The sequence below is a fragment of the Salmo salar genome, chromosome 17 (genome assembly GCF_965601325.2).
Source record: "Salmo salar chromosome 17, fSalSal1, whole genome shotgun sequence".
In the NCBI taxonomy this organism is placed as follows: domain Eukaryota; kingdom Metazoa; phylum Chordata; class Actinopteri; order Salmoniformes; family Salmonidae; genus Salmo; species Salmo salar.
In genome coordinates, this window is record NC_138307.1 from 82604119 (window position 1) to 82631611 (window position 27493).

Below are 27493 nucleotides of genomic sequence, written 5' to 3' on the forward strand. Positions count from 1 at the left end.
TGCAAGATTACTTCAGTGAAGAGCAACACTCCAAAACTATTTCTCTCCCCGCTCTCCCTCCGGTCTCTCCATATCCTGCCATCCCCTGTTTTAATTAACTTTTCTTGTGATCTTGAAAGAGCTCGCTCTACAATTTTGCTTAAAACACAAAAGCCTTTATCTAGCTGTAACTTGTAATTTGCTATTCTCAGTGAGTTCTGGGCTTTTTTTTTTTGAAGTCAGGGGCTTGCTTCCCTTCATGTCACATTAGATGAAAGAATATGAAGTTGTTACTAATGGATTGACAGCTAACATTCAGTTTTAATGGAATGATTAACATGTGTGTCCTCAGGTGAATACTTGGAGAAGATCATTCCTCTGGTGGTGAAGTTCTGTAACATAGACGATGATGAGCTGAGAGAATACTGCATCCAGGCCTTCGAGTCCTTCGTCAGGAGGTGAGAGAGAGACGTCCTATTTTAAACGGCTTCAGAGCTAGTGAGGGGTATTGTTTTTATGTTCAGAGAAACAAACACAGAAGGACAGAAAAATGAATCCCAGAATTCTCAGTGAACTGGGTAGTTTATTCACGTTCACCCTAAAGTGTTTGACCTGTGTTGTGATTGGATACTCTAGTCTCTCTTCTCTTCTACGTTTAGCCTCCCACTGTTTCTGTGATTAGAAACCCTTTCATCCGTTCTATCTTGTGCCTTTTATGGATTACATCAAACAAGTGTTTGGGAGGGAGAGAGGGAGAACTAGTGTTGAAAGATTACTGTGGTGCTGTCTGTCCTCCCAGATTACCACGAGGAGAAGAAAGGCTGAGAGATGGGAGTCTTTTTATTAGTAGTGGAAACTAAACGGAACTCAACCATGACTTTTCAATCTCTCCCTCTCTCCAGGTGTCCAAAGGAGGTTTATCCACATGTGGGCACTGTCATCAGCATCTGTCTGAAGTATTTGACCTACGACCCTAACTATAACTACGATGATGAGGATGAAGATGAGAATGCCATGGATGCCGACGGAGCAGACGAAGACTATCAAGGTAAACACTCACTCACTCACTCACTCACACACTCACACACTCACACACTCACACACTCACACACTCACACACACACACACACAAAGAAGACTGAAGGTACTGCGAGCTCATGGTCATTCAACCTCAGGTTTATGTATCCAGGTTAGTGTCATTCAGATTATCAAGAAGTCTTTGGTGGTATTTGTAAATAGCCACAGGATAGTTTTTCAATACCGTCTATTATTTTATTTTTTAATAAATGTGAATATCTGTAGCTGCTTATTAAGTTAATACTTCAACGCGTTAGGAGATAAAGCAGGTGGCGTTCTTCACCTGTCACATTATTTTCCATTAGTTCCCCAGAACAGTTAAAGTAGTCAGGTGTTTTGTAAAAAGCACAACAGGAGAAAGATGGAGCTGGTGAGTCCGTAGAGTTCTGTGTTTATCGCTGAGTCTGTTGTCCAGCACATCAGGTGATGAAGTTACACTTGGATGTAATTCACTACTAAATCTTTACCATCAGATATCTTCTGATGGCTTTCTGCCAGAAGTCACAGAGCTCTGGAGGAGGTATCTGAACAGCTGCCATTTTGTCCCTGTGCTTCCTGCTAGTTTTGTTTCTCATCCGTTCTTCTCCCCTCTGCTCCGTGTGTACACGCTGCTCTTCTTTCAGAAAAGCATGTCACAACTTTGTTCATTTGCAAAAAAATTCACTTTTGCTTGTAAATGTCCACACTCACCGAAAATGACATCCGCTAGCTATGCTTGTGTAACTTTACATCCGCTAGCTACTAGCTATGCTTGTGTAACTTTACATCCACTAGCTACTAGCTATGCTTGTGGAACGTTACATCTGCTAGCTATGCTTGTGGAACTTTACATCCGGTAGCTACTAGCTATGCTTGTGGAACTTTACATCCGCTAGCTACTAGCTATGCTTGTGGAACTTTACATCCGCTAGCTACTAGCTATGCTTGTGGAACTTTACATCCGCTAGCTACTAGCTATGCTTGTGGAACTTTACATCCGCTAGCTACTAGCTATGCTTGTGGAACTTTACATCCGCTAGCTACTAGCTATGCTTGTGGAACTTTACATCCGCTAGCTACTAGCTATGCTTGTGGAACTTTACATCCGCTAGCTACTAGCTATGCTTGTGGAACTTTACATCCGCTAGCTACTAGCTACGCTTGTGGAACTTTACATCCGCTAGCTACGCTTGTGGAACTTTACATCCGCTAGCTATGCTTGTGGAACTTTACATCCGCTAGCTATGCTTGTGGAACTTTACATCCGCTAGCTATGCTTGTGGAACTTTACATCCGCTAGCTATGCTTGTGGAACTTTACATCCGCTAGCTATGCTTGTGGAACTTTACATCCGCTAGCTATGCTTGTGGAACTTTACATCCGCTAGCTATGCTTGTGGAACTTTACATCCGCTAGCTATGCTTGTGGAACTTTACATCCGCTAGCTATGCTTGTGGAACTTTACATCCGCTAGCTATGCTTGTGGAACTTTACATCCGCTAGCTATGCTTGTGGAACTTTACATCCGCTAGCTACTAGCTATGCTTGTGGAACTTTATGAGCTGGATTTGCCTGTCTTCGCAATTAGTTTATGCTCGCGTACGCTCGTTAGCGTTTAACTATGTGTTTTTTGCGATTACTTGTGCTAATTTTGTTAGCATTCTGGTAGCAGAGACCCAGTGGGCTTATCTTTATAGCGCCACCTTGTGTGCTATGTTGGTAATGGTCTAAATCCCGGGATGGCAGAAGAGCGTATGACTGTATGAAAATCTGTATACCGCCCAAGCCTACTACAACTTTATTTACATCCCCTCAAGGACAATCATGAAAGGTACTGCCACAGCTATAATTATAACCTCCTCCACTTGTTAAGAAGAGTAACATATAGGACTCTACATCACTTCAGGAGAGACCTATAGGACTCTTCATCACTGCAGGAGAGATGTGTGTGTGTGTGTGTGTGTGTGTGTACAGTATACAGTTGAAGTCGGAAGTTTACATACACTTAGGTTGGCGTCATTAAAACCCGTTTTACAACCACTCCACACATTTCTTGTTAACAAACTATAGTTTGGCAAGTTGGTTAGGACATCTACTTTGTGCATGACACAAGTCATTTTTCCAACAATTGTTCACAGATGATTTCATTTGTAATTCACTGTATCACAATTCCAGTTGGTCAGAAGTTTACATACACTAAGTTGCCTTTAAACAGCTTGGAAAATTCCAGAAAATTATGTCATGGCTTTAGAAGCTTCTGATAGACTAATTTACGTAATTTGAATCAATTGGAGATGTCGATGTATTTTAAGGCCTACCTTCAAACTCAGTGCCTCTTTGCTTGACATCATGGGAAAATCAAAAGAAATCAGCCAAGACCTCAGAAAGAAATGTGTAGACCTCCACAAGTCTGGTTCATCCTTGGGAGCAATTTCCAAACGCCTGAAGGTACCACGTTCATCTGTACAAACAATAGTATGCAAGTATAAACACCATGGGACCACGCAGCCGTCATACCGCTCAGGAAGGTGACGCGTTCTGTCTCCTAGAGATGAACGTACTTTAGCGCGAAAAGTGCAAATCAATCCCAGAACAACAGCAAAAGACCTTGTGAAGATGCTGGAGGAAACAGGTACAAAGTATCTATATCCATAGTAAAATGAGTCCTATATCGACATAACCTGAAAGGCCGCTCAGCAAGGAAGATGCCACTGCTCCAAAACCGCCATAAAAAAGCCAGACTACGGTTTGCAACTGCACATCGGGACAAAGATCGTACTTTTTGGAGAAATGTCCTCTGGTCTGATGGAACAAAAATAGAACTGTTTGGCCATAATGACCATCGTTATGTTTGGAAGAAAAAGGGAAGGCTTGCAAGCCGAAGAACACCATCCCAACCGTGAAGCACGGTGGTGGCAGCATCATGTTGTGGGGGTGCTTTGCTGCAGGAGGGACTGGTGCACTTCACAAAATGAATGGCATCATGAGGCAGGAAATTTGTGGCTATATTGAAGCAACATCTGAAGACATCAGTCAGGAAGTTAAAGCTTGGTTGCAAATGGGTCTTCCAAATGGACAATGACCCCAAGCATACTTCCAAAGTTGTGGCAAAATGGCTTAAGGACAACACAGTCAAGGTATTGGAGTGGCCATCACAAAACCCTGACCTCAATCCTATAGAAAATTTGTAGGCAGAACTGAAAAAGTGTGTGTGAGCAAGGAGGCCTACAAACCTGACTCCATTACACCAGCTCTGTCAGGAGGAAAGGGCCAAAATCCACCCAATTATTGTGGGAAGCCTGTGGAAGGCTACCCAAAACGTTTGACCCAAGTTAAACAATTTAAAGGCAGTGCTACCAAATACTAATTGAGTGTATGTAAACTTCTGACCCACTGGGAATGTGATGAAAGAAATAAAAGTTTAAATAAATCATTCTCTCTACTATTATTCTGACATTTCACATTCTTAAAATAAAGTGGTGATCCTAACTGACCTAAGACAGGGATTTTTTTACTAGGATTAAATGTCAGGAATTGTGAAAAACTGAGTTTAAATGTATTTGGCTAAGGTGTATGTAAACTTCCGACTTCAACTGTATGTGACGTGTAAAGTGACACGTTCAGGAACATGGAAACATGTCACACAGCTGTATATAGGACTCTTCATCTCTTCAGAAGAGGTGTGTGTGTGTGTACAGGACTCTTCCTCTCTTCAGAAGAGACGTGTGTGTGTGTGTGTGTGTGTGTACAGGACTCTTCCTCTCTTCAGAAGAGACTTGTGTGTATGTATATGACTCTTCACCACTTCAGAAGAGGTGTGTGTGTGTGTACAGGACTCTTCACCACTTCAGAAGAGGTGTGTGTGTGTGTACAGGACTCTTTACCACTTCAGAAGAGGTGTGTGTGTGTGTACAGGACTCTTCACCACTTCAGAAGAGGTGTGTGTGTGTGTGTGTGTGTGTGTGTGTGTGTGTGTGTGTGTGTGTGTGTGTGTGTGTGTGTGTGTGTGTGTGTGTGTGTGTGTGTGTGTGTGTGTGTGTGTGTGTGTGTGTGTGTGTGTGTGTGTGTGTGTGTGTGTGTGTGTGTGTGTGTGTGTGTACAGGACTCTTCACCACTTCAGAAGAGGTGTGTGTGTACAGGACTCTTCACCACTTCAGAAGAGGTGTGTAGGACTCATGTGTTTAGGACTTAGGTTTCTGTTTAGAGATCTGCCTCAGTGTGAGAGAAGTTAGTTCTATCTATTAAATGGTCTTCCATTTTCAGGACTCTTACTGTGCACAATAAACCCCCAGTTGTAAGTCCCCACTGCACTGACACTGTTAGTGTGTCGTTTGTTGCTATGACTGTAAGAGCTCAGCCAGAAAGACAATCTGTTGCTTGGCCACGCATGAGCACTGTGAAATCAACCTAGAATAATGCTAGTAAATATTGAAGCCAGCCAGCCAGCCTCTCTCTCTCCCTCTGTCTCTCTCCCTCTGTCTCTCTCCCTCTGTCTCTCTCCCTCTGTCTCTCTCCCTCTGTCTCTCTCCCTCTGTCTCTCTCCCTCTGTCTCTCTCCCTCTGTCTCTCTCCCTCTGTCTCTCTCCCTCTGTCTCTCTCCCTCCCTCTGTCTCTCTCTCTCCCTCTGTCTCTCTCTCTCCCTCTGTCTCTCTCTCTCCCTCTGTCTCTCTCCCTCCCTCTGTCTCTCTCTCTCCCTCTGTCTCTCTCTCTCCCTCTGCCTCTCTCTCTCCCTCTGTCTCTCTCTCTCCCTCTGTCTCCCTCCTGCCTTGTCATGAGACTGAATGTTATTATCTACAGGCTGAATGGAGGACTGCTATTGGAGCAGGTAATGCAGCTGCTTTCAGCAGACCTCCAGTCATTACTTCTACTACAACTCATAGAGATGGCTCTTGTCATTACTTCTACTACAACTCATAGAGATGGCTCTTGTCATTACTTCTACTACAACTCATAGAGATGGCTCTTGTCATTACTTCTACTACAGCTCATAGAGATGGCTCTTGTCATTACTTCTAGTACAGCTCATAGAGATGGCTCTTGTCATTACTTCTAGTACAGCTCATAGAGATGGCTCTTGTCATTACTTCTACTACAGCTCATAGAGATGGCTCTTGTCATTACTTCTACTACAGCTCATAGAGATGGCTCTTGTCATTACTTCTACTACAGCTCATAGAGATGGCTCTTGTCATTACTTCTAGTACAGCTCATAGAGATGGCTCTTGTCATTACTTCTACTACAGCTCATAGAGATGGCTCTTGTCATTACTTCTACTACAGCTCATAGAGATGGCTCTTGTCATTACTTCTACTACAGCTCATAGAGATGGCTCTTGTCATTACTTCTACTACAGCTCATAGAGATGGCTCTTGTCATTACTTCTACTACAGCTCATAGAGATGGCTCTTGTCATTACTTCTACTACAGCTCATAGAGATGGCTCTTGTCATTACTTCTACTACAGCTCATAGAGATGGCTCTTGTCATTACTTCTACTACAGCTCATAGAGATGGCTCTTGTCATTACTTCTACTACAGCTCATAGAGATGGCTCTTGTCATCACTAGCAGTGTGAGGACTGAGGACCAGACAGGCTTTTGTGTTGTCACCTTCTTGAAGCTTTCGCCTGAGTCTTCTCCTGTAACACTGTTCCTCCCAGACGGGTGCGTCTTGTACTGTGTTGCTGAGTCGCTCCTCTCCCTCCTCTCTGTCCCTTCCTCCTCTCTGTCCCCTTCCTCCTCTCACTCCTCTCTGTCCCTTCCTCCTCTCTGTCCCCTTCCTCCTCTCACTCCTCTCTGTCCCCTCCCTCCCTCCTCTCTGTCCCCTTCCTCCTCTCACTCCTCTCTGTCCCCTCCCTCCCTCCTCTCTGTCCCCTTCCTCCTCTCACTCCTCTCTGTCCCCTTCCTCCTCTCCCTCCTCTCTGTCCCTCCCTCCTCTCTGTCCCCTTCCTCCTCTCCCTCCTCTCTGTCCCTCACTCCTCTCTGTCCCCTCCCTCCCTCCTCTCTGTCCCTCCCTCCTCTCTGTCCCTTCCTCCTCTCTGTCCCTCCCTCCTCTCTGTCCCTCCCTCCTCTCTGTCCCTCCCTCCTCTCTGTCCCCTCCCTCCCTCCTCTCTGTCCCTCCCTCCTCTCTGTCCCTCCCTCCTCTCTGTCCCCTCCCTCCTCTCTGTCCCCTCCCTCCCTCCTCTCTGTCCCTCCCTCCTCTCTGTCCCTCCCTCCTCTCTGTCCCTCCCTCCTCTCTGTCCCTCCCTCCTCTCTGTCCCTCCCTCCTCTCTGTCCCTCCCTCCTCTCTGTCCCTCCCTCCTCTCTGTCCCTCCCTCCTCTCTGTCCCTCCCTCCTCTCTGTCCCTCCCTCCTCTCTGTCCCTTCCTCCTCTCTGTCCCTTCCTCCTCTCTGTCCCTTCCCTCCTCTCTGTCCCTTCCTCCTCTCTGTCCCCTCCCTCCTCTCTGTCCCCTCCCTCCCTCTCTGTCCCCTCCCTCCCTCTCTGTCCCCTCCCTCCCTCTCTGTCCCCTCCCTCCCTCTCTGTCCCCTCCCTCCCTCTCTGTCCCCTCCCTCCCTCTCTGTCCTCTCCCTCCCTCTCTGTCCTCTCCCTCCCTCTCCCTCCTCTCCCGTCTTCTCCCTCCTCTCTGTCTTCTCCCTCCTCTCTGTCTTCTCTGTCCCCTCCCTCCCCTCCCTCCTATCTGTCCTCTCCCTCCTCTCTGTCCTCTCCCTCCTATCTGTCCCCTTCCTCCTCTCTGTACCCCTGTCTCACACACTCTCTGGTTGTCATGTCTCTCCACCAACCATAATGTGTGCTCCCAGAATGCTGAAGTATTTCATTTATAAAATGGCTCTTGACAACAATGAGTTTTTGTGGAGCCTGGAGTGTTGCTCATATCGTCTACAGCACTATGTTTTAGCACAGTTTGCCAGTCATCCATAAATCATATTCCTACTTATTCCTATTGGCTGGTTCCTTTAATAATTCATGGTGCTGACTGACTGACTGACTGTGTGTAGCTAGCTTGTAAACAGGCCCAGGGCAGCACAGTGCTGGGACTAGCCTCCTAGTCTTATTAGGCCCAGGGCAGCACAGTGCTGGGACTAGCCTCCCAGTCTTATTAGGCCCAGGGCAGCACAGTGCTGGGACTAGCCTCCCAGTCTTATTAGGCCCAGGGCAGCACAGTGCCTAGCCTCCTAGTCTTATTAGGCCCAGGGCAGCACAGTGCTGGGACTAGCCTCCCAGTCTTATTAGGCCCAGGGCAGCACAGTGCTGGGACTAGCCTCCCAGTCTTATTAGGCCCAGGGCAGCACAGTGCTGGGACTAGCCTCCCAGTCTTATTAGGCCCAGGGCAGCACAGTGCTGGGACTAGCCTCCTAGTCTTATTAGGCCCAGGGCAGCACAGTGCTGGGACTAGCCTCCTAGTCTTATTAGGCCCAGGGCAGCACAGTGCTGGGACTAGCCTCCTAGTCTTATTAGGCCCAGGGCAGCACAGTGCTGGGACTAGCCTCCCAGTCTTATTAGGCCCAGGGCAGCACAGTGCTGGGACTAGCCTCCCAGTCTGTGATGAGTGTATCTCTGTCAAACTTCACAGGTCAAATGTCATTGGAAGGATTTGAGGTTAGGCAGTGATAATGTCTTGACCTGGAACAACCATGTGATGACAGTAGTGTTTGTGGTAGTCAGGTGGTCGTTCTAGACTGGTGGATGAGCTGTGTATAACCTGTGTTTGAGATGTTTGTGTTTTCTACCAGCTAATGTGCATATCTGACATGGTCACAATGCTTACAGAAGCATTTAACTCTTTCATTCTCTGTAATAACTACTGCTAGACTGTGTTAAGTCTCTAACCTCACACCACCACCACCCTTTGACCTTTACAGGAAGTGATGATGAGTACAGCGACGACGACGACATGAGCTGGAAGGTTCGCCGTGCGGCCGCCAAGTGTCTGGACGCCGTGGTCAGCACACGCCACGAGATGCTGCCAGAGTTCTACCGGACCGTGTCGCCCGCGCTCATCGCCCGCTTCAAGGCACACACACACACACACACACACTACCCCCGTGTTCCTCTAGGTCTACATCTTCCAGGGAGTTTTACCTAGCCGTTGGGCATCTGTTTTGTGTTTTTGTTTGCTCTCTGAGTCTAGGCTGGGTTACTAAGAAGTAAAAGCACTTTAATATCAACAGTTGTCACAAAAGGGCTTTATCAATACATTTGATTGACTGACTGATGTATTGGCTGATGTATTGATTGCTGGATTGTAGGAGCGGGAGGAGAACGTGAAGGCTGACGTGTTCCATGCCTACCTGTCGCTGCTGAAACAGACACGTCCTGCTCAGAGCTGGCTGTGTGACCCAGATGCCATGGAACAGGGAGAGACTCCACTCACCATGCTGCAGAACCAGGTAAAACACACAGAGGGAGAGGCACTGCCCAGACCAGTGTGATATTTCAGAATACACAATTTCAGTCTAGTTTGGCACGTTCCCTGCTAGCCTGGTCTTAAAAGTACTACCTGGTTACCTGTATTAACTTCTATGGGCTAGGTGGGACGTTAGCGTCCCACTCTATTCAACAGCCAGTGGAATCACGTGGCGTGAGATACAAATACCTCAAAAATGCAATAATTTAAATATTTCAAACATATGACTATTTTACACCATTTGAAAGATAAGACTCTCGTTAATCTAACCACATTGTCCGATTTTCAAAAAAGCTTTACAGCGAAAGCAAAACATTAGATTATGTTAGGAGAGTACATAGCCACAAATAATCACAGCCATTTTTCAAACTAGCATATATGTCACAAAAACCAAAACCACAGCTAAATGCAGCACTAACCTTTGATGATCTTCATCAGATGACACTCCTAGGACATTATGTTATACAATACATGCATGTTTTGTTCAATCAAGTTCATATTTATATCAAAAAACAGCTTTTTACATTAGCATGTGATGTTCAGAACTAGCATTCCCACCCAAAACTTCCAGTGAATTTACTAAATTACTCATGATAAACGTTGACAAAATACATTAAGAATTATAGATACAGAACTCATTTATGCAACCGCTATGTCAGATTTTAAAATAGCTTTTCGGCGAAAGCACATTTTGCAATATTCTGAGTACATAGCTCAGCCATCACGGCTAGCTAATTTGACACCCGCCAAGTTCGAGGCAACCTAAACTCAGAATTACTATTAGAAAAATTGGATTACCTTTGCTGTTCTTCGTCAGAATGCACTCCCAGGACTGCTACTTCCACAACAAATGTTGTTTTTGTTCCAAATAATCCATAGTTATGTGCAAATACCCCCGTTTTGTTCGTGCGTTCAGGTCACTATCCAAAGGGTAACGTGCGAATGCATTTCGAGACCAAAAATTTCAAAATGTTTCATTACCGTACTTAGAAGCATGTCAAACGCTGTTTAAAATACATTTTTATGGTATTTTTCTCGTAAAATAGCGATAATATTCCAACCGGACAATACTGTATTCATTCAAAGAGGAAAATAAAAAATGGCGAGGTCTCGTGAACGCGCATTTCCATTCCCTTTGTCCTCAGGCAGACCACTGACAAACTGAGTTACTATACTTTGCCCAGAGATAGGAGATGCCCCAATCCGCTTTCTGGCGGCTTTAGAGAGCCAATGGAAGCCTTAGAAAGTGCAACACAACCCCATGGATACTGTAGTTTCGATAGACAAGCAAAAGGACAACTACAAAATCGCAGACAGGCCACTTCTTACTTGGAATTGTCTCAGGTTTTTGCCTGCCATATGAGTTCTGTTATACTCACAGACACCATTCAAACAGTTTTAGATACTTTAGAGTGTTTTCTATCCAAATCTACTAATAATATGCATATTCTCGTTTCTGGGCAAGAGTAGTAACCAGTTTAAATCAGGTACGTTTTTTTATCCAGCCATGAAAATACTGCCCCCTAGCCCAGACAGGTTAATGCATCACACCAATGTAATACTCCTATGTTAATACACACACACACACAGAGGGTAGAGAGAGTTGTATGTCTATTTGTCCTTCCTAGTGGTAGTTCTAGTATGTATTAGTCAGTAGTATGTCTGATATTTCTCCTAGTGGTAGTTGTAGTATGTATTAGTCAGTAGTATGTCTGATATTTCTCCTAGTGGTAGTTGTAGTATGTATTAGTCAGTAGTATGTCTGATATTTCTCCTAGTGGTAGTTGTAGTATGTATTAGTCAGTAGTATGTCTGATATTTCTCCTAGTGGTAGTTGTAGTATGTATTAGTCAGTAGTATATCTGATATTTCTCCTAGTGGTAGTTGTAGTCTGGATTAGTCAGTAGTATGTCTGATATTTCTCCTAGTGGTAGTTGTAGTATGTATTAGTCAGTAGTATGTCTGATATTTCTCCTAGTGGTAGTTCTAGTATGTATTAGTCAGTAGTATGTCTGATATTTCTCCTAGTGGTAGTTGTAGTATGTATTAGTCAGTAGTATGTCTGATATTTCTCCTAGTGGTAGTTGTAGTATGTATTAGTCAGTAGTATGTCTGATATTTCTCCTAGTGGTAGTTGTAGTATGTATTAGTCAGTAGTATGTCTGATATTTCTCCTAGTGGTAGTTGTAGTCTGTATTAGTCAGTAGTATGTCTGATATTTCTCCTAGTGGTAGTTGTAGTATGTATTAGTCAGTAGTATGTCTGATATTTCTCCTAGTGGTAGTATGTATTAGTCAGTAGTATGTCTGATATTTCTCCTAGTGGTAGTATGTATTAGTCAGTAGTATGTCTGATATTTCTCCTAGTTGGTAGTATGTATTAGTCAGTAGTATGTCTGATATTTCTCCTAGTGGTAGTTGTAGTATGTATTAGTCAGTAGTATGTCTGATATTTCTCCTAGTGGTAGTTGTAGTATGTATTAGTCAGTAGTATGTCTGATATTTCTCCTAGTGGTAGTTCTAGTATGTATTAGTCAGTAGTATGTCTGATATTTCTCCTAGTGGTAGTTCTAGTATGTATTAGTTAGTAGTATGTCTGATATTTCTCCTAGTGGTAGTTCTAGTATGTATTAGTCAGTAGTATGTCTGATATTTCTCCTAGTGGTAGTTCTAGTATGTATTAGTCAGTAGTATGTCTGATATTTCTCCTAGTGGTAGTTCTAGTATGTATTAGTCAGTAGTATGTCTGATATTTCTCCTAGTGGTAGTTCTAGTATGTATTAGTCAGTAGTATGTCTGATATTTCTCCTAGTGGTAGTTGTAGTATGTATTAGTCAGTAGTATGTCTGATATTTCTCCTAGTGGTAGTTCTAGTATGTATTAGTCAGTAGTATGTCTGATATTTCTCCCTCCCGCCGGGTGCTGCTGCAGGTGCCAATGATCGTTAAGGCCCTGCATAAGCAGATGAAGGAGAAAAGTGTCAAGACACGGCAGTGCTGCTTCAACATGCTGACGGAGCTGGTCAACGTGCTGCCTGGGGCCCTCACACTACATATCCCTGTCCTCGTACCAGGTAGGTTACTACCCTACCCTCACACTACATATCCCTGTCCTCGTACCAGGTAGGTTACTACCCTACCCTCACACTACATATCCCTGTCCTCGTACCAGGTAGGTTACTACACTACATATCCCTGTCCTCGTACCAGGTAGGTTACTACCCTACCCTCACACTACATATCCCTGTCCTCGTACCAGGTAGGTTACTACCCTACCCTCACACTACATATCCCTGTCCTCGTACCAGGTAGGTTACTACCCTACCCTCACACTACATATCCCTGTCCTCGTACCAGGTAGGTTACTACCCTACCCTCACACTACATATCCCTGTCCTCGTACCAGGTAGGTTACTACCCTACCCTCACACTACATATCCCTGTCCTCGTACCAGGTAGGTTACTACCCTACCCTCACACTACATATCCCTGTCCTCGTACCAGGTAGGTTACTACCCTACCCTCACACTACATATCCCTGTCCTCGTACCAGGTAGGTTACTACCCTACCCTCACACTACATATCCCTGTCCTCGTACCAGTTATGTACAATATAACTTGCACTCAGTGGGCAGTTTATTAGCTACACTACCCCGTTCAGAAAACATGTTTTGCTTCTACAGACAGTGAGTCGTGTGGCTGTGGCTTGCTATATAAAGCAGGCAGACAGGCATCAAGGCATTCAGTTACTGTTCCATTAGAATGGGTAACCTAAGGTGTGACGGTTCCACTATCTCAGAAACGGCCTCCTGGAATTTTGACGCACGACAGTGTCTAGGGTTTACAGAGAATGGTGTGACAAACAAAACACGTCCAGTCAGCAGCAGTGCTGTGGGTGAAAACAGCTCGTTGATGAGAGAGGTTGAAGGAGAATGGAAAGAATGGTGCAAGCTAACAGGTGGAACACAAACAGGCAAATAACGGCTCAGCACAGCGTCTCGGAACTCACAACTCGTGGGTCCTTGTCACGGATTGGCTATTGTAGCAGACGACCACCCTGGGTTCCTATCAGCTAAAAACAAGAAGAAGATGCTCCAGTGGGCAGGCCATCACCAACACTGGGTTCCTATCAGCTAAAAACAAGAAGAAGTGGCTCCAGTGGGCAGGCCATCACCAACACTGGGTTCCTATCAGCTAAAAACAAGAAGAAGATGCTCCAGTGGGCAGGCCATCACCAACACTGGGTTCCTATCTAGCTAAAAACAAGAAGAAGATGCTCCAGTGGGCAGGCCATCACCAACACTGGGTTCCTATCAGCTAAAAACAAGAAGAAGTGGCTCCAGTGGGCAGGCCATCACCAACACTGGGTTCCTATCAGCTAAAAACAAGAAGAAGATGCTCCAGTGGGCAGGCCATCACCAACACTGGGTTCCTATCAGCTAAAAACAAGAAGAAGATGCTCCAGTGGGCAGGCCATCACCAACACTGGGTTCCTATCAGCTAAAAACAAGAAGAAGTGGCTCCAGTGGGCAGGCCATCACCAACACTGGGTTCCTATCAGCTAAAAACAAGAAGAAGATGCTCCAGTGGGCAGGCCATCACCAACACTGGGTTCCTATCAGCTAAAAACAAGAAGAAGATGCTCCAGTGGGCAGGCCATCACCAACACTGGGTTCCTATCAGCTAAAAACAAGAAGAAGTGGCTCCAGTGGGCAGGCCATCACCAACACTGGGTTCCTATCAGCTAAAAACAAGAAGAAGATGCTCCAGTGGGCAGGCCATCACCAACACTGGGTTCCTACCAGCTAAAAACAAGAAGAAGTGGCTCCAGTGGGCAGGCCATCACCAACACTGGGTTCCTATCAGCTAAAAACAAGAAGAAGTGGCTCCAGTGGGCAGGCCATCACCAACACTGGGTTCCTATCAGCTAAAAACAAGAAGAAGTGGCTCCAGTGGGCAGGCCATCACCAACACTGGGTTCCTATCAGCTAAAAACAAGGAGAAGCAGCTCCAGTGGGCAGGCCATCACCAACACTGGGTTCCTATCAGCTAAAAACAAGAAGAAGTGGCTCCAGTGGGCAGGCCATCACCAACACTGGGTTCCTATCAGCTAAAAACAAGAAGAAGATGCTCCAGTGGGCAGGCCATCACCAACACTGGGTTCCTATCAGCTAAAAACAAGAAGAAGATGCTCCAGTGGGCAGGCCATCACCAACACTGGGTTCCTATCAGCTAAAAACAAGAAGAAGATGCTCCAGTGGGCAGGCCATCACCAACACTGGGTTCCTATCAGCTAAAAACAAGAAGAAGATGCTCCAGTGGGCAGGCCATCACCAACACTGGGTTCCTATCAGCTAAAAACAAGAAGAAGATGCTCCAGTGGGCAGGCCATCACCAACACTGGGTTCCTACCAGCTAAAAACAAGGAGAAGATGCTCCAGTGGGCAGGCCATCACCAACACTGGACAACTGAGGAGTAGGAAAACATTGCCTTGTCCGACAAATCTCCTGGTCCGACAAATCCTTACATAAGTCAGGATTTGGCATAAGCAGCATGAGTCCATGGTCCCATCCTGCCTGGTGTGAACGGTACAGGCTGGTGACGGTGGTATAATGGTGTGGGGAATGTTTTCCCGTCACACGTTCAGTCACTTGATACCAATTTCAGCAATGTTTCAGTGCCCTGAAGAATTCAGGCTGTTCTGGAGGCAATGGGGGGGGGGGGGTCTGACCCGGTACTACATGGGTGTACCGAATGTGAATCTGAAATTTGTCCCCCAGACACACACACACACACACACACACACACACACACACACACACACACACACACACACACACACACACGAGAGGCTGGAAGCAGCGTTGGATCAGCTACAGAGCTACATTTCCCCTGGAGCATCCCTTGCTCAAGGGCACAATGGCAGTAGTTGGCACCCCGAGATTCTGATCTCACTCCTGCCAGACTTTTACCCCGGGCTAGCCTGGGCTCTCACCCAACATCTCTGTGCCGGTCCCAGGAACAAGGCTCCCGCCCTGGGCACGTTCTTCAGCCTCATCCATCTGGTCTGGAGGTCACTCTCTCTGACGGAGGCTGACTGACTTATGAAACTATGACATTAAATGCCTTTCACGTTTTAGTGGAATGAGAGTTATTGAGTTGACAGGAAAGATGCTGAAGTAGAAAATGAATTATTTGACCTAGTCAACGTGTTACCCTAGAGGAATGGATGGATTGGTACTTTTGCATGTTGTTATTGCAGGTTGCAGCCATAGTGTCTCCTTTCCCTTTAGGCAAATACAAGTGATTTTATTAGGGCTTGTTCAGAGTTAAATGGCATACCTCGAAAGGCAACAGAGAAGGTTTAATATCTTGTTCTGTCCTTTCTAAATGACTTTGGGGTGAAACCAGTTTTTCTAGTTTCCCCAATATGCTCCTCCAAACTCCATTCTACAGTACCACTGCACTGCTTCAGTACCCCACCGCTGATACAATGGGATTATTTAGGATACATTACAATGAGAAGCTATCTGGTTATTTTGTGTTTTCCACCAGGGGAGTGGAGGATCTGAAAGAAGGCTGATCATCAGCCTGTTGTATTGACTCTTACTGTAAACCTTCCTGTGGTCGTATTGACTCGTACTGTAAACCTTCCTGTGGTCGCATTGACTCGTACTGTAAACCTTCCTGTGGTCGTATTGACTCGTACTGGAAACCTTCCTGTGGTCGCATTGACTCGTACTGGAAACCTTCCTGTGGTCGCATTGACTCGTACTGGAAACCTTCCTGTGGTCGCATTGACTCGTACTGTAAACCTTCCTGTGGTCGTATTGACTCGTACTGTAAACCTTCCTGTGGTCGTATTGACTCGTACTGTAAACCTTCCTGTGGTCGCATTGACTCGTACTGTAAACCTTCCTGTGGTCGTATTGACTCGTACTGGAAACCTTCCTGTGGTCGTATTGACTCGTACTGGAAACCTTCCTGTGGTCGCATTGACTCGTACTGGAAACCTTCCTGTGGTCGTATTGACTCGTACTGGAAACCTTCCTGTGGTCGCATTGACTCGTACTGGAAACCTTCCTGTGGTCGCATTGACTCGTACTGGAAACCTTCCTGTGGTCGTATTGACTCGTACTGGAAACCTTCCTGTGGTCGTATTGACTCGTACTGGAAACCTTCCTGTGGTCGCATTGACTCGTACTGGAAACCTTCCTGTGGTCGCATTGACTCGTACTGGAAACCTTCCTGTGGTCGCATTGACTCGTACTGGAAACCTTCCTGTGGTCGCATTGACTCGTACTGGAAACCTTCCTGTGGTCGCATTGACTCGTACTGGAAACCTTCCTGTGGTCGCATTGACTCGTACTGGAAACCTTCCTGTGGTCGCATTGACTCGTACTGGAAACCTTCCTGTGGTCGCATTGACTCGTACTGGAAACCTTCCTGTGGTCGCATTGACTCGTACTGGAAACCTTATATTTTTAGTAATTAAGCTCTCTGTTTCCCTCATTTTTATTTTCTGTTCCCTGAAACACGTGTCAGGTTTCTGACCTCACCAGCACCGCTTCTCTCAGCTGTTTCTCTTCTTTCCTTTTAATATTCTAATTCATTGGGCCGGTTTCCCAGACACACATTCCACCCAGTCCTGGACTGAAAAGCACTTTCAATGGAGGAACTATTCTAGGAATAGACTTAATCTGTGTCCGGGAAACCCTCCCTAAATGTTCATATTGACTAAACTAACCTAATCTCCTCTCTCCCAACAGGAATCATCTTCTCTCTCAACGACAAGTCCAGCTCGTCCAACCTGAAGATCGATGCCCTGTCCTGTCTGTATGTGGTCCTATGTAACCACCAGCCTCAAGTCTTCCACCCCCATGTCCAGGTTGGATAATAGGACTGATGTTGATGATATCATGGATTATCAGTGCTTTTAAAATAGTCTCAGAAATCTCACTGACTGGTCCATTCACCATTTTTTTTAAATGTATCTGTAAAATGTCTTGTCAATTGTGAAGTGACACTTGAATGAACTTGTCTAACCTTTGACCTCCACAGGCCCTGGTGCCGCCCGTGGTGGCGTGTGTAGGAGACCCCTTCTATAAAATCACCTCTGAGGCCCTGCTGGTCAGCCAACAGCTGGTCAAGGTCATCAGGTAAGGTTATCTGGTCTATTCTAATACACCTGTATTGATGTGTTCTCTTGTTTAGTAGAATAACTACCTGGTTTACCAGAGGTAACTTCAGGTGAGTGTTGCTGTTCTTTTCATTCCGTCTGTACGTTTTTTGTTTTAATCTGCTGCAACCTCGTGACACGGTTTGGGAAAATGAAGCTTTTGTCAATGTGAAACCTCTCAGACCTCTGGACCAGCCGGAGAGAGACACCTTCGATGCTTCTCCCTACATCACGGACCTCTTCACCTGCACCATCAAACGCCTCAAGGCTGCCGACATCGACCAGGAAGTGAAGGAGAGGGCCATTTCCTGTATGGGTCAGATCATCTGTAACCTAGGAGACAGCCTGGGGGACGACCTCCCTGGGACGCTGCACATCTTCCTGGAGCGCCTGAAGAATGAGATTACCAGACTGACGACGGTCAAGGCCCTCACGCTCATCGCAGGTTGGGAGGGGATGATGTTGGAGTCCATACGGCCAATTTTCAGAATCTGTTGATGAGGGCAGATTTTTTTAAATGGCTTAACAAGTTGTTACTAATAAATCAGTTTCCCTGCTAGATAAGAGAGAGTGTGTGTGTGTGTGTATATTATTTTCATACTTGCTATCATCCCTAATCACAGGCTCCACGCTGAAGATCGACCTTCGACCTATCCTTGACGAGGCAGTGCCCATCCTGGCGTCGTTTCTGCGTAAGAACCAGCGGGCGCTGAAACTGAGCACCCTGGCAGCGCTGGACATCCTGGTGAAGAACTACAGCGACAGCGTGACTCCGGCCATGATCGACGCGGTGCTGGCCGAACTGCCTCCGCTGATCAGCGAGAGCGACATGCATGTGTCTCAGATGGTCATCAGCTTCCTGACCACCCTGGCCCGGGTCCACCCTCTCTCCCTGGCTAAGATCGGGGGGTCATCCATCCTCTCAGAGCTCATCTCTCTGGTCAGGTCTCCTCTGCTGCAGGGAGGGGCCCTCAGTGCCATGCTAGAGTTCTTCCAGGTACGCATGGTTACCAGTTCCAGTTTCAACAGATAAGGGAATGCTATCTAAATGTCTAGGACAGCGGGTGGGTGAGTTCAATTGAGGTACTGTGTTGTAAAATAGTTTGTGAACCGCTTGTAAAATCCGCTAATAGATGATCAGGTGTTTCGGGCCTACTTTGTCCCTAATAGATGATCAGGGAGTTAGGGCCTACTTTGTCCCTAATAGATGATCAGGGAGTTAGGGCCTACTTTGTCCCTAATAGATGATCAGGGAGTTAGGGCCTACTTTGTCCCTATAGATGATCAGGTAGTTAGGGCCTACTTTGTCCCTAATAGATGATCAGGTGTTTTGGGCCTACTTTGTCCCTAATAGATGATCAGGTGTTTCGGGCCTACTTTGTCCCTAATAGGTGATCAGGTAGTTAGGGCCTACTTTGTCCCTAATAGATGATCAGGGAGTTAGGGCCTACTTTGTCCCTAATAGATGATCAGGTAGTTAGGGCCTACTTTGTCCCTAATAGATGATCAGGGAGTTAGGGCCTACTTTGTCCCTATAGATGATCAGGTAGTTAGGGCCTACTTTGTCCCTAATAGATGATCAGGTGTTTCGGGCCTACTTTGTCCCTAATAGATGATCAGGTGTTTCGGGCCTACTTTGTCCCTAATAGATGATCAGGTAGTTAGGGCCTACTTTGTCCCTAATAGATGATCAGGGAGTTAGGGCCTACTTTGTCCCTAATAGATGATCAGGGAGTTAGGGCCTACTTTGTCCCTAATAGATGATCAGGTAGTTAGGGCCTACTTTGTCCCTAATAGATGATCAGGGAGTTAGGGCCTACTTTGTCCCTAATAGAAGATGTTCTATAGATGTTCAACTTCATATCTAGAAGTGTCACTGCTCAATGTTAATTTATTAAACACCCCTCTCTGACCCAGCAGTATTGTAGCACTCAGTAAATTGTATTCTGTTCTTCTATATTCAGGCTCTGGTGGGTACAGGGACATCCTCTCTGGGTTAGGGTTGTATTAAAAGCTGTATTATTGTGTCCTCTCCCAGGCTCTGGTGGGTACAGGGACATCCTCTCTGGGTTACATGGACCTGCTCCGTATGCTGACCGGTCCAGTCTACGCCCAGAGTGCTGCTCTGACACACAAACAGTCCTACTACTCTATCGCTAAATGTGTGGCCGCCCTGACCCGCGCCTGTCCTGATGTGGGTTCACTGTTCTACTGACCTTTAGACATACTTCCTGTGTTATGTTTGTATTCATGTTCTCCTGGAGGACTTTAAGATCTCCTTCCTGTGTTCTGTTATCCTGGAGGACTTTCAGACCTCCTTCCCGTGTTCTCCTGGAGGACTTTCAGACCTCCTTCCTATGTTCTGTTATCCTGGAGGACTTTTAGATGCCCTTCCTGTGTTCTGTTCTCCTGGAGGACTTTCAGACCTCCTTCCCGTGTTCTCCTGGAGGACTTTCAGACCTCCTTCCTATGTTCTGTTATCCTGGAGGACTTTTAGATGCCCTTCCTGTGTTCTCCTGGAGGACTTTCAGACCTCCTTCCTGTGTTCTGTTATCCTGGAGGACTTTCAGACCTCCTTCCTGTGTTCTGTTCTCCTGGAGGACTTTCAGACCTCCTTCCCGTGTTCTGTTCTCCTGGAGGACTTTCAGACCTCCTTCCTGTGTTCTGTTCTCCTGGAGGACTTTCAGACCTCCTTCCCGTGTTCTGTTCTCCTGGAGGACTTTCAGACCTCCTTCCTGTGTTCTGTTCTCCTGGAGGACTTTCAGACCTCCTTCCTGTGTTCTGTTCTCCTGGAGGACTTTTAGATGCCCTTCCCGTGTTCTGTTCTCCTGGAGGACTTTCAGACCTCCTTCCTGTGTTCTGTTCTCCTGGAGGACTTTCAGACCTCCTTCCTGTGTTCTGTTATCCTGGAGGACTTTTAGATGTCCTTCCTGTGTTCTCCTGGAGGACTTTCAGACCTCCTTCCTGTGTTCTGTTCTCCTGGAGGACTTTTAGATGTCCTTCCTGTGTTCTCCTGGAGGACTTTCAGACCTCCTTCCTGTGTTCTGTTCTCCTGGAGGACTTTCAGACCTCCTTCCCGTGTTCTGTTCTCCTGGAGGACTTTCAGACCTCCTTCCTGTGTTCTGTTCTCCTGGAGGACTTTCAGACCTCCTTCCCGTGTTCTGTTCTCCTGGAGGACTTTCAGACCTCCTTCCTGTGTTCTGTTCTCCTGGAGGACTTTCAGACCTCCTTCCTGTGTTCTGTTATCCTGGAGGACTTTTAGATGTCCTTCCTGTGTTCTGTTCTCCTGGAGGACTTTCAGACCTCCTTCCTGTGTTCTGTTCTCCTGGAGGACTTTCAGACCTCCTTCCTGTGTTCTGTTCTCCTGGAGGACTTTCAGACCTCCTTCCTGTGTTCTGTTCTCCTGGAGGACTTTCAGACCTCCTTCCCGTGTTCTGTTCTCCTGGAGGACTTTCAGACCTCCTTCCTGTGTTCTGTTCTCCTGGAGGACTTTCAGACCTCCTTCCTGTGTTCTGTTCTCCTGGAGGACTTTTAGATGTCCTTCCTGTGTTCTCCTGGAGGACTTTCAGACCTCCTTCCTGTGTTCTGTTCTCCTGGAGGACTTTTATTGTCTATTTTGTTTTGGTGTTTTTTTCAATCTCAGATTTTTGGTTTGACTATTTCCTCTTTTGTTTCTTTGTTTGTTCATTATCTTAACAGAATGTTTTATAATGTGATCACTAGGGGTGGGGTGCCCTAAAGGCTTTTTCCGTATTTAATGCATTTGAAATAAAGTTTGGTTTGTATTTGTAGGAGGGTCCTGCCGTGGTCGGCCAGTTCATCCAGGATGTGAAGAACTCTCGGTCGACAGACTCCATCAGGCTGCTGGCCCTGCTGTCACTGGGAGAGGTGGGTCACCCTTTGAAATACAACTATTCAAATAAACAGAAGGTGTGTGTGCATGTCCAAGTCATTTTATAGTTGTGGGCCTCCCGAGTGGCGCAGTGGTCTAAGGCACTGCATCGCAGTGCTAGCTGTGTCACTAGAGATTCTGGGTTCGAGTCCAGGCTCTGTCGCAGCCGGCCGAGACCGGGAGACCCATGGGGCGGAGCACAATTGGCCCAGCGTTGTCTGGGTTAGGGGAGGGTTTGGCTGGCAGGGATGTCCTTGTCCCATCGCGCACTAGCGACTCCTGTGGCAGGCCGGGCACAGTGCACGCTGACAAGGTGGCCAGGTGTACGGTGTTTCCTCCAACACATTGGTACAGCTGGCTTCCGGGTTAAGTGGGCATTGTGTCAAGAAGCAGTGCGGCTTGGTTGGGTTGTGTTTCAGAGGATGCACGGCTCTCGACCTTCACCTCTCCTGAGTCCGTACGGGAGTTGCAGCGAAGAGACAAGACTGTAACTACCAATTGGATACCATGAAATTGGGGAGAAAAAGGGGTACAAAAATTGTAGTTTTATTGCTGCTGGTAGTGGTTTTACTGGTAGTGGGACTAATAGGGGTTTTACTGGTAGTGGGACTAATAGGGGTTTTGCTGGTAGTGGGACTAATAGGGGTTTTGCTGGGAGTGGGACTAATAGGGGTTTTACTGGTAGTGGGACTAATAGGGGTTTTACTGGTAGTGGGACTAATAGGGGTTTTACTGGTAGTGGGACTAATAGGGGTTTTGCTGGTAGTGGGACTAACAGGGGTTTTGCTGGTAGTGGGACTAACAGGGGTTTTGCTGGTAGTGGGACTAACAGGGGTTTTGCTGGTAGTGGGACTAACAGGGGTTTTGCTGGTAGTGGGACTAACAGGGGTTTTGCTGGTAGTGGGACTAACAGGGGTTTTGCTGGTAGTGGGACTAATAGGGGTTTTGCTGGTAGTTGGACTAATAGGGGTTTTGCTGGTAGTGGGACTAACAGGGGTTTTGCTGGTAGTGGGACTAACAGTGGTTTTGCTGGTAGTGGGACTAACAGTGGTTTTGCTGGTAGTGGGACTAATAGGGGTTTTACTGGTAGTGGGACTAATAGGGGTTTTGCTGGTAGTGGGACTAACAGGGGTTTTGCTGGTAGTGGGACTAACAGGGGTTTTGCTGGTAGTGGGACTAACAGGGGTTTTGCTGGTAGTGGGACTAACAGGGGTTTTGCTGGTAGTGGGACTAACAGGGGTTTTGCTGGTAGTGGGACTAACAGGGGTTTTGCTGGTAGTGGGACTAACAGGGGTTTTGCTGGTAGTGGGACTAACAGGGGTTTTGCTGGTAGTTGGACTAATAGGGGTTTTGCTGGTAGTGGGACTAACAGGGGTTTTGCTGGTAGTGGGACTAACAGTGGTTTTGCTGGTAGTGGGACTAACAGTGGTTTTGCTGGTAGTGGGACTAACAGTGGTTTTGCTGGTAGTGGGACTAACAGTGGTTTTGCTGGTAGTGGGACTAACAGTGGTTTTGCTGGTAGTGGGACTAACAGTGGTTTTGCTGGTAGTGGGACTAATAGGGGTTTTGCTGGTAGTGGGACTAATAGGGGTTTTGCTGGTAGTGGGACTAATAGGGATTTTGCTGGTAGTGGGCTAGTATCTGATGTCGTGGGCTAGTATCTGATGTCGTGGGCTAGTATCTGATGTCGTGGGCTAGTATCTGATGTCGTGGGCTAGTATCTGATGTCGTGGGCTAGTGTCTGATGTCGTGGGCTAGTGTCTGATGTCGTGGGCTAGTGTCTGATGTCGTGGGCTAGTGTCTGATGTCGTGGGCTAGTGTCTGATGTCGTGGGCTAGTGTCTGATGTCGTGGGCTAGTATCTGATGTCGTGGGCTAGTATCTGATGTCGTGGGCTAGTATCTGATGTCGTGGGCTAGTATCTGATGTCGTGGGCTAGTATCTGATGTCGTGGGCTAGTATCTGATGTCGTGGGCTAGTATCTGATGTCGTGGGCTAGTATCTGATGTCGTGGGCTAGTATCTGATGTCGTGGGCTAGTATCTGATGTCGTGGGCTAGTATCAGATGTCGTGGGCTAGTATCAGTAGTGAGGGAATCATTAATATCTGTCTCTGTGGTAGGTGGGACACCACGTAGACCTGAGCGGCCAACCAGAGCTCAAGACGGTCATCCTGGACGCCTTCTCTTCCTCCTCTGAAGAGGTCAAGTCTGCCGCATCGTACGCCCTAGGATCCATCGCCGTGGGCAACCTGCCGGAATACCTGCCCTTCGTTCTGGGGGAGATCTCAGGACAGCCCAAGAGGCAGTATCTGCTGCTACACTCGCTCAAAGAGATCATCAGGTAGGATAGTCCAGCGGTTAGAGAGGTGGAACCCGAAAGGTTGCTGGTTCAAGTCCCGGGTCGGGTGACTGAACTGGCTAATTGCGGGTTGCTGTTTTCACCTTGTAACCAAATAGTATCTGTTCTGTTCTCTCCAGCTCGGCGTCTGTGACGGGTCTGAAACCTTACGTAGAGGGCGTATGGACCCTGCTGTTGAAGCACTGTGAGTGTGCAGAGGAGGGCACCAGGAACGTGGTAGCAGAATGTCTGGGGAAACTCACCCTCATAGACCCAGAAACCCTGCTGCCCAGGCTTAAAGGATACCTGCTCTCAGGTGGGGAACAGGAACACCCTGCAGGTTTTGATTGGCAAGACTTGATTTAAATAAAATAAATACAGTTGGTTCATTGTGCATGATATGAATCATTCATGTAAAGAAATATGACCTGGGTATTAATTTACTCTGCTATTGCAGGTATGTGATGTGAAATATGACCTGGGTATTAATTTACTCTGCTATTGCAGGAATGTGATGTGAAATATGACCTGGGTATTAATTTACTCTGCTATTGCAGGTATGTGATGTGAAATATGAATGTTTTCTGTCTCCAGGATCATCTTACGCCAGAAGCTCAGTGGTGACAGCAGTGAAGTTCACCATCTCAGACCACCCACAGACAATAGACCCTCTCCTGAAAAACTGCATAGGTGTTTTATCTATACTATTTCATCTATCCATAGCTATCTACTGCTAACCTATCCTCTTTGTGACTAATGCTATGGTATCTATCGGTATTTATATCAGGCAGACTGGTATGGTTTCTAATGACAAACTGACCCTTGCCCCCAGCACAGACTATTACAGCATAAATACAGCGCATTCAGAAAGTTTTCAGACCCCTTGACTTTTTCCACATTTTGTTACGTTACAGACTTATTCTAAAATTGATTAAATTGTAGTTTTTCCCCCCTCATCAATCTACACACAATACCGCATAATGACAAAGCAAAAACAGGTTTTTAGGCATTTTTACAAATGTATACAAAATAAAAACCGGCAATATTACATTTACATAAGTATTCAGACCCTTCACTCAGTACTTTGTTGAAGAACCTTTGGCAGCAATTATAGCCTCGAGTCTTCTTGGGTATGACGCTACAAGCTTGGCACACCTGTATTTGGGGAGTTTCTCCCATTCTTCTCTGCAGATCCTCTCAAGCTCTGTCAGGTTGGATGGGGAGCGTCGCTGCACAGCTATTTTCAGGTCTCCAGAGATGTTTCGATCGGGTTCAAGTCCGGGCTCTGGCTGGGCCAATCAAGGACATTCAGACACTTGTCCTGAAGCCACTCCTGCGTTGTCTTGGCTGTGTGGTTAGGGTCATTGTCCTGTTGGAAGGTGAACCTTCGCCCCAGTCTGAGGTCCTAAGTACTCTGAAGCAGGTTTTCATCAAGGATCTCTTTACTTTGCTCCGCTCATCTTTGCCTCGATCCTGACTAGTCTCCCAGGCCCTGCTGCTGAAAACCATCCCCACAGCATGATGCTGCCAACACCATGCTTCACCCTAGGGATAGTGCCAGGTTTCCTCCAGATGTGACGCTTGACATTCAGGCCAAAGAGTTCAATCTTGGTTTAATCAGACCAGAGAATCTTGTTTCTCATGGTCTGAGAGACCTTTAGGGGCCTTTTGGCAAACTCCAACCAGCCTGTCATGTGCCTTTTTACTAAGGAGTGGTTTCCATCTGGCCACTCTACCATAAAGGCCTGATTGGTGGAGCGCTGCAGAGATTGTTGTCCTTCTGGAAGGCTCTCCCATCTCCACAGAGGAACTCTGGAGTTCTGTCAGAGTGATCATCGGGTTCTTGATCACCTCCCTGACCAGGGCCCTTCTCCCCCTGATTGTTCAGTTTGTCCGGGCGGCCAGCTCTAGGAAGAGTCTTGGTGGTTCCAAACTTCTTCCATTTAAGAATGATGGAGAATGCTGCAGAAATCGTACCCTTTCCCAGATCTGTGCCTCGACACTCCTGTCTCAGAGCTCTACGGACAATTCCATCGACCTCATGGCTTGGTTTTTGCTCTATCAAATGTTGGACCTTATAAAGACAGGCGTGTGCCTGTCCAATCAATTGAATTGACCACAGGTGAACTCCAATCAAGTTGTAGAAACATCTCAAGGATGATCAATGGAAACAGGATGCACCTGAGCGCAATTTTGAGTCTTATAGTAAAGGGTCTCAATACTTATGTAAATAAGGTATTTCTGTTTTTTATTTGTAATAAATTAGCTAAAATTTGTAAACCTGTTTTCGCTTTGTCATTATGGGGTATTGTGTATAGATTGATAAGAGAAAACATTTATTTCATCCATTTTAGAATAACGCTGTAACGTAACAAAATGTGGAAAAGGGGAAGGGGTCTGAATACTTTCATTATTCACTGTACTGGAGACTGAGACTGTTTTTACTGAGACAGACTGAGGAAATATAGACTAGAGATGTGTATATGTCTATTGACTAGAGGAGCTTTTCATTTGACTTGTCATATATTGATGTTAATTGTATATGTGAAAGGTTCATGATGACTGACTGTTGTTCTGTATTCCAGGTGACTTCTTGAAGACGTTGGAGGACCCGGACCTGAACGTGCGGCGGGTTGCCCTGGTAACCTTCAACTCAGCAGCCCATAATAAGCCCTCTCTCATCAGAGACTTACTGGATACGGTCCTGCCACACCTCTACAACGAGACCAAAGTCCGCAAGGAACTCATCAGAGAGGTACAGGATAAACCAAGCTGATTTCCCTCTCCTTTTCTGCTTGTGTTCACACGTTCTGTCATTCTTCATCTACTCTTCCCTTGTTTTCTGTTATCCCTAGTTTGACATGTCATTCATTGGTGCTTCACCTCCTTTTTCCTTCCTTCCTTCCTTCCTTCCTTCCTTCCTTCCTTCCTTCCTTCCTTCCTTCCTTCCTTCCTTCCTTCCTTCCTTCCTTCCTTCCTTCCTTCCTTCCTTCCTTCCTTCCTCCCTTCCTACCTTTGTCTGTTATCCTCCTTTCATTCTTCATTCACTCACATCTTCCTTTCTTGTTTTTTTTAAGGTTTTAAGTTTTATTGACAAAGGATTTACTTGCAATTGTTGTCCTCTGTAGTCGTTCTACCTCCATTTTTAGTTGAGTTACTTTAGATAAGAGGGTCGTCTAAATGACGTCAGGGTTTTTGTCTTCTCCCCCCAGGTTGAGATGGGTCCCTTTAAACACACAGTGGATGATGGTCTGGACATCAGGAAGGCAGCGTTTGAGTGCATGTACACACTCCTGGACAGCTGTCTAGACAGACTAGACATCTTTGAGTTCCTCAACCACGTAGAAGACGGACTCAAGGATCATTATGACATCAAGGTATTCTGAACAACTTCCTGACAGGACTCCGTTACAGGACCATTGTTGACCTACTCATGAATATGAACAATAGCCTGCCTGGAGAGAGAGAAAGGTAGTCTGTATGAAGATCAGACAACAGGAGAGAGAGAGAGGTAGTCTGTATGAAGATCAGACAACAGGAGAGAGAGAGAGGTAGTCTGTATGAAGATCAGACAACAGGAGAGAGAGAGAGGTAGTCTGTATGAAGATCAGACAACAGGAGAGAGAGAGAGAGGTAGTCTGTATGAA

The 27493-nt window shown here is 46.4% G+C and overlaps 1 protein-coding gene across 2 annotated transcripts in view; it reads left to right on the plus strand.

Annotated features, from left to right (window-relative positions):
* LOC106598353 (cullin-associated NEDD8-dissociated protein 1) overlaps window positions 1–27493 on the plus strand; it is a 68566-nt gene that overhangs the window by 33468 nt on the left and 7605 nt on the right. Inside the window, exons 6-21 of one of the 2 annotated variants that reach the window (XM_082964255.1) lie at window positions 332–437; window positions 882–1027; window positions 8894–9045; window positions 9281–9421; window positions 12369–12510; window positions 17207–17325; window positions 17499–17596; window positions 17799–18061; window positions 18240–18613; window positions 19655–19810; window positions 21409–21504; window positions 23629–23849; window positions 23987–24162; window positions 24441–24536; window positions 26432–26601; window positions 27059–27223. In XM_082964255.1, the coding sequence (XP_082820381.1) occupies window positions 332–437; window positions 882–1027; window positions 8894–9045; window positions 9281–9421; window positions 12369–12510; window positions 17207–17325; window positions 17499–17596; window positions 17799–18061; window positions 18240–18613; window positions 19655–19810; window positions 21409–21504; window positions 23629–23849; window positions 23987–24162; window positions 24441–24536; window positions 26432–26601; window positions 27059–27223 (2621 nt within the window). Of the gene's footprint in view, window positions 1–331; window positions 438–881; window positions 1028–8893; window positions 9046–9280; window positions 9422–12364; window positions 12511–17206; window positions 17326–17498; window positions 17597–17798; window positions 18062–18239; window positions 18614–19654; window positions 19811–21408; window positions 21505–23628; window positions 23850–23986; window positions 24163–24440; window positions 24537–26431; window positions 26602–27058; window positions 27224–27493 lie in introns of both variants that reach the window. The other variant, XM_082964254.1, reaches the window with a different exon arrangement.